General features: G+C 42.1%; 1 protein-coding gene across 1 annotated transcript in view; it reads left to right on the top strand.

Moving 5' to 3' along the window:
- The window catches only part of MLANA (melan-A), a 19175-nt gene that overhangs the window by 6148 nt on the left and 5823 nt on the right, over window positions 1-7204 (top strand). Inside the window, exon 2 of the mRNA XM_007946337.1 lies at window positions 1657-1753. Within this exon, the coding sequence (XP_007944528.1) occupies window positions 1657-1753 (97 nt within the window). The remainder of the gene's footprint in view (window positions 1-1656; window positions 1754-7204) is intronic.

The following is a 7204-nucleotide window of genomic DNA, read 5'->3' as shown; positions in this document are numbered from 1 at the left end:
CCAGAGGCTCAGCCTCAAAACTCACGTCTACATGTCACTACAGTAGGACAAACCGACAGACAAGTTTGTCTTGCTGTTGGAGACCTCTTGTATCACCCCCACCTGGGTCCCTGTGGCTGACTGTACCTCTGTCTGGATTCCTGGCTTTTAATCCCCTTTCTCCTGCTCTTCCCGCCTGCTACCTTGGGTGTCCCTGAGTTGTCTCTCCTCACCTGTAACACTGGCTGAAAAATTAGCCATTAAAAACCCTATGGAGCACAGTTCTACTCGGACACACATGGGGTTGCCATGGTCAGAATTGACTCAGTGGCCATTGGTTGGTTTACTTTTCACAAAAAGGCCCTGCTCAGCTGATTGCCTATTTAAACAAGTGAAGTAGAATGAGGTAGGAGAATAGAGACCAATGCATCACTAAGATGCTCTGAGGATATTTATCCTTCTCACAACCAGGTGGAACAAGGAAGAATAACACTAAGTCAGTTCCCACGCCCAGCCTTAAAGAGTGATCCACCTGCATTGCATGTCCATCTCTTTGAAATCCCAATGGAAAGTGGTTCTCACAGTTAAGTATGCTTAAGTCATCTGTGGAGCATGTTAAAATGCAGATTCCTAGGCCCCATCACCCAAGAGGCTGATTCAGTGGGTCATACCCAAGGACTTGCCCTTTTACATGCATCTTAGGTGATCGTGATGTGGGTGACACTCTAAGGAGCTGTGCCAGGCTGGTTGGTGAGTTCTACCAGCATGTCTGACATGTCCTGGAGTCTCTCACTCAGTCAGTCAGTCATTGTGTGAGTGTGGTATGACCGTGTGTAGAATTGGAGCAGAGCTTGCCCGTGTCCCCCTTTCCCAGGGCATGACCACAGAGCACATGCACATTGTGAGCCCAGTCAGCTGCCTGAGTCATGGGACTCACTTGCTCCTGTGATAGCTTTGCTTCAAAGAGAGTGAGACAGTAGGAAAATCCCTGATTCCAGAGACAGGAGTTTGTGTCTGGCCAGAATTCAAGCGTCTGCTCACGGTGTCTTCATGCTAGCTCTGTATGATATTGGCAAATCACTTAACCTCTGCATTTATTTTCTCATCTATGAAGTGGGGATAATAAATGGTGCCTACCTTATAGGGTGACAATGAGTCAGAATTGATTCAATGGCAGTGTTTTTTTTGGGAGGCAGTAACTTTACAGCAACCTTACAGTGAGAATTAAATCAACTAATGTATGTAGAATGTTCAACACAGTGCCTGGCTTATATTAGATATTCACTTCCATCTCCTGTTTGTGGACTGGTAGGGAATAATGCTTTAAACCAGCTCTGATGAGAAGAAAATTCAGTTCCAACCAATATGTTGTGCATGTAAGGATCAGTTGCTGCTGTACATCTTGTGCCTAGAACTTGAGTGCTTGGGCCAGGCCAGGTAGGATTGCACCTGTGGGCACACACCTGAGAGGCTCCTAGAGAAGAACCTGGCCCTGGATGCAGGGGCTAGAGTCCTGGTGGGGTGCCATTGTGTGGTGGGGTGGAAAAGCACTTGGAGACTGAAAGGTGCAGCTTTTGGCTCTGAAAGCCCAAAGAAGAAAGAAGGTTGGTGCATGATGTTCCAGCAATCTGGAACAATATTTCTGTGTCAAACTAGATTTGTCTGTCTCTTGGCCAGGGCCGCAGGGATTTGCATCCTGACGGTGATCCTGGGAATCTTACTGCTTGTTGGCTGCTGGTATTGTCGAAGACGAAGTGGATACAGAAACTTGAAGGTGGGTCTTATTCCTATTGCTGGAGTTCTCCTCCCTACAGATCAAAAGTCCTCCAAATCTGGGAGGCCCTTTCCACTTCTGAGAATTTCGGGGGCCTGAGGTAGCATTAAGGTGCTCTGATGGCACAATGTTTAAGTGCTCAACTGCAAATCGAAAGGTCAGTGGTTTTAATCCACCAGCGGCTCCATGGGAGAAAGATGTGACAATCTGCTTCTGTAAAGATTACAACTTTGGAAACCCTATGGGCAGTTCTACTCTGTCCTGTAAGGTTGCTATGAGTTGGAACCTAACCGCTCGACAACAACAGGTTTGATGCTTTTTGGGAGTAGCATTCTCTAGTCCTCTCTAGCTCTGATTTTTTCTTCTGACAGATTCTTTCACTACATGGTGCTTCTTGCAACTCTTCCCTTGTTTCTGCCCAGGCATCAGTCCCAACCAGGAACTTGGCCTGTCTCTGTTTCCACTCAGAACAAACCTGAGTACCTAGCTGTTGTGTGTGCTGAGTACCCATGGTTTGTGGTCACAGGGAAAAGTTCATGGTCCCTTACATGGCAGACCACAGCATCCGGAAACCTCAGGTCTTGCGAGTCTCTGCTCCTCTGCCTGTCCCTCTTGCCCCTTCAACTGTTTCCCCTGGGTTCCCTGGGAACTCCAAGTTCTTCTCACTCTGCAATATTGAGCAGCCCAGTGGGTGCAGGACCCATCCACCCCTCAGCTGCATAAAAGACCACCTGTTTTTTACCAGGCTATACTTTCCTCAGGCAGCCACAGTTGCTTTCATAGGGACCATCAAGTGAAACTATCAACTATAAAAAGCAGATAAGATTCCAGCAACTTGCTTTCAGAGCCAGGTAGCACTTAAGCAGCCAAAGTGAGCAATGCAAAGACAGGAGAGTTCTTTCTTTTCCTTCTTTCCTCTATCCATCCTTCCTTCTCTTTCTTCCTCTCTTTCTTGTCATTACAGATTGGGAAAGTTCCCAGGCCAATACATAATGGAAAAACAATGTTTACAAAAGATGTTGTAAAGTCCCATTCTTCATCCAGCAAGCACTTCATTCAGCAGAAAAGGTTCTGTGAAGGAGGGGAGTGTTGGTGAGGTGTGTGTGTATGTAGTGGGAGGGTGCAGGTTGGAGCTTGACAGTCTGAGAAGAAGAAGGTGAGGGACTCTAATATATCCCTAATACAAACTGTGAAAGGCAGGTCAGACAGAGAAGGCTGGGGCCTGACACTTTCATCAAGCAGTAGCCCTCCCCTTGTTGACACCTAGTGGGCAGGGGACAGAGTTGCTGAGTTTGAACAAGAAGTCTCTGAACAAAATATGGCAGGAGGTTAGGAGGTCAGGGATACAGTTCTACTCATAGGCCACTTCCTGTTCATGGCCATTGACTGGGAAGGGGATTTGCTCTCTGCCACAGAATGCTATTTGTACTCTAACATGGAGTTAAGGCGTTGCCTTGTAATTGAATATTTTCCTGCCTCCTCTACCTCCCACTTTCTCCCACTTGTGAACTTGGATGGAGAATATTTCTTACCTCTGTATCCTCAGTGCCTGGCATAGTGCCTGGTCTATAGCAGTCACATAGGTATAAGGTATTAGGGCTTGGTCTCATGGTCTACCCCTGACTTGCTTGGTGACCTTAGACCTGAACTTCCTTGAGTCTAATTTGCTCTATTCTACATCTAACTTCCAAAACACCCCAGCCATTGAAAACCCTCAGAAGTACAGTTCTACTTTGATACATGTGGGGTTGCTGAGTTGGAATCAACTCAACAGCAACTGGTTACACCTACACATGTAGGAAACACATGTCTTATAAGATTTATTTAATATATATTTTCTTCTATGTTTTTATCTCATTATACATTAGCATATAGAAGCCACAATTTTTGTAGTCTTTTACAAAGTAAAAGCTACACAAAGTCAGTTGGTACCCATTTTCTAACTATCAACTTTTTCTGAAGCTACTGAACACAAGGACACTGATTTTCTCCTTTCTGTATCAACTCTCTCATCTTGAACTCATTCAACTGAAGATTAAGTTTCCACTGTGTGCCCAGACACTGTGAATGCTTTTTCCCAGTAAGGTTTAATTTCAATGTATCATATTCTTCTAGGTCTAGATCAGTGATTTTTACAATTTATGGAATTTTTATAGGATATAACTATTTGTTTAAATTTCCTGACTCCCCTGTTGTTGATGTTGGATGCCAATGAGTCACTTCCAACTCATAACGACCCCATGTACAATGGGTGAAACAGTACCCAGTCCTTCACCAGCCTCATAATCATTGCTATGTTTGAGCCCATTGGTGCAGCTGCTGTGTCAATCCATCTTGTTAAGGGTCTTCCTCTTTTCCACTGACCCTCTGCTTTACCTTCTCCAGGGACTGGACCTTCCTAATAACATGACCAAAGTACGTGAAATGAAATCTCACCAACTTTGCTTCTAGGGAGCATTCCAGTTGTACTTCTTCCAATACAGATTTGTTCCTTCTCCTGGCAGTCTACGACATACTCAATACTCTTTGCCAACCTCATAGTTCAAAGGTTCTTCAGTCTTACCTAGTCATTATCCAGCTTTTGTATGCATGTGACACAACTGAAAATACCATGACTTGAGTCAGGCACACGTGTCTTTAAAATGACATCTTTTCTCTTTAACACTTTAAGAGGTCTTTTGCAGCAGATTTGCCCAATACATCATTTGATTTCTTAACTGCTGCCTCCATGGGTTGATTGTGGATCCAAGTAAAATGAAATCCTTGACAACTTCAATCATTTCTCCATTTATAGTGATATTGCTAATTTGTCCAATTGTGAGGATTTTTGTTTTCTTTATGGTGAAGTATAATCCACACTGGAGGTTATAGTCTTTGATCTTCATCAGTAAGTGTCTGAAGTTGTCTTCACTGTTGACAAGCAAGGTTATGTCATCTGCATGTCACAGATAGTTAGAATTTTCCTCCAATCCTGATGCCACATTCTTCTTCACATAATCCAGCTCTTGGATAATTTGCTGGTTCCCTTAGTGCAACAAAAGAAGATGGAAGGAATACACAGAGTCACTGTACAAAAAAAAAAAAAACTGATTGATCAACCATTTCAGGAGGTAGCATATGATCAAGAACCAATGGTATTAAAGGAACAAGTGCAAGTTGCACTGAAGAAATGGGTGAAAAACAAGGGTCTAGGAATTGACAGAATACCCATTGAGATGTTTCAACGAATGGATGCAGCACTGGAGGTGCTTACTTGTTTATGCCAAGAAATTTGGAAGACAGTTACCCACCAAATGGCTACAAAAGATCCATATTTGTACCCATTCCAAAGAAAAGTGATCCCACAGAATGTGGGATTGAACAATACCATTAATATCACACACAAGTAAAATTTTGATGAAGATAATTCAAAAACGGTTGCAGCAGTATATTGACAGCTTCCAGAAATTCAAGCTGGATTCAGAAGAGAATGTGGAATGGGAGATATCAATGCTGATGTCAGATGGATCTTTGCTGAAAAGCAAAGAATACCAGAAAGATGTTTACCTATACTTTATTGACTATGCAAAAGCATTCAACTGTGTGGATCATAACACATTATGGATAATATTGCAAAGGATGGGAATTCCAGAACACTTAATTGTGCTCATGAGGAATATGTGCATAGATAAAGAGGCTTCCTTTTAAACAGAGCAAGGAGATACTGCAGTGGTTTAAAATCAAGAAGGGTGTGTGCCAGGGTTGTATCCTTTCACCATACTTATTCAATCTGTTTGCTGAGCAGATAATCTGAGAAGCTGGACGATATGAAGAAGAATGCAGCATCAAGATTAGAAGAAGACCATAACATCCTGTGATATGCAGATGACACAACCCTTCTGGCTGAAAGTGAAGATGACTTAAAGCATTTACTGATGAAGATCAAAGACTATGGTTTTCAGTATAGATTATACTTCAACATAAAGAAAAACAAACATCCTCACAACCGAACCAACAAACAACAACATGATAAATGGAGAAGAGATTGAAGTTGTCAGGGATTTCAATTCATTTGGATACACAATCAACACCCATGGAGACAGCAGTCAAGAAATCAGATGACATATTGCATTAGGCAAATCTGCTGCAAAATAACTCTTTAAAGTGTTAAGGGGAAAAAATGTCACTTTGAAGACTAAGGTATGCCTAACCCAAGCCGTGGTATTTTCAATTGCCTCATATGCCTGTGAAAGTGGGACGATGAATGAGGAAGACCAAAGATGAGTTGATGCCTTTGGATTGTGGTGTTGGGAAAGAATACTGAAAATACCATGGACTGTCAGAAGAACAAACAAATCTGTCATAGAAGAAGTGCAGCTGGAATGCTCCTTAGAAGCAACAATGGGCAGTCTTCATCTCACATACTTTGGTCATGTTATCAGAAGAGACTAGTCTCTAGAGACTGCAACAATAGATCAATCATAGCAAAGATTGTGAGCATGGTGCAGGACTGGGCAGTATTTCATTCTGTTGTACATAGGTTGCTATGAATAGCAGCAAATGTGACAACACCTAACAACAGTAACAACTAGTGCCTAAAAATGCTGTCATATTTATTTTTTTAAATTAATACTAAAACCTTGTTTGAGACTTTCAAATTTCTAGAAAAGCCAGATTGGAATCACCAGTTTAAGAAATTTAGGCAAAGCAACCTAAAAGAGTGCATTGAGTACATTTAATTACACAATCACCTTTTGCCTTTCTTCTGTGATTCTATTTTCATTTTAAAGCAGAAGAACATAAATGAACACCAAATGCAAACTTCAGGTTCCCTCATTAAGCTTTGTGACGTTTACTTTTCCACTTTCATCACAGAAAGGCAGCAAGATTGGCTCTTCATATCTCTCCCTAGGTTAGCAATTGCCCTTCACTCTGACAAGCACCATCTGAAAAGAAAGACTGTTTTTGCAGTAACATGTTCCTGAAGCAAGGAGGGCAATGATTTGTGAAGGATTAGAAGTTTTTTTAATATATTTTTTATTTGCCAGTTTTACTCCTTCACTTAGAAGCTAAAGGCATACATACTTTGGATTCTTGGAGAATTTTGACACCCCTGCTGACAACTCAGTGGACACTCAGGTCTCAAGTCATTGTGTTTCAAGGCCTGGTCAGGATCCACCTACCCTAGAATCACCTGGAGTTCTTGCTAAAACACTGACTGGGCCAGTTGCTGAGGACAGGACCCATTGGTAATCTGCCTTTTAGTTTGTACACTGAAGTTATGCCAATGCAGAGGGTAGTCTGTAAACTAGAAGAGTGCCAGGTGAGAGATTTAAAAAAAGGAAAAGAAAAACAAAAAGCAATAATTGAGGTGAAAGGAGAGAGCTCATTGACTATTGTTTTAGACTGGGTTCTCTAGAGAAACAAAAACCAGTAAAGCTTATATATATATATGTGTGTGTGTGTATATAT

Source organism: Orycteropus afer, unplaced genomic scaffold (assembly GCF_000298275.1).
Source record: "Orycteropus afer afer isolate SDZICR_OR568_19922 unplaced genomic scaffold, OryAfe1.0 scaffold00156, whole genome shotgun sequence".
Taxonomy (NCBI): Eukaryota; Metazoa; Chordata; class Mammalia; order Tubulidentata; family Orycteropodidae; genus Orycteropus; species Orycteropus afer.
The sequence above is the reverse complement of the archived record's forward strand: the minus strand, read 5'-3'. Positions and strand labels throughout refer to the sequence as shown.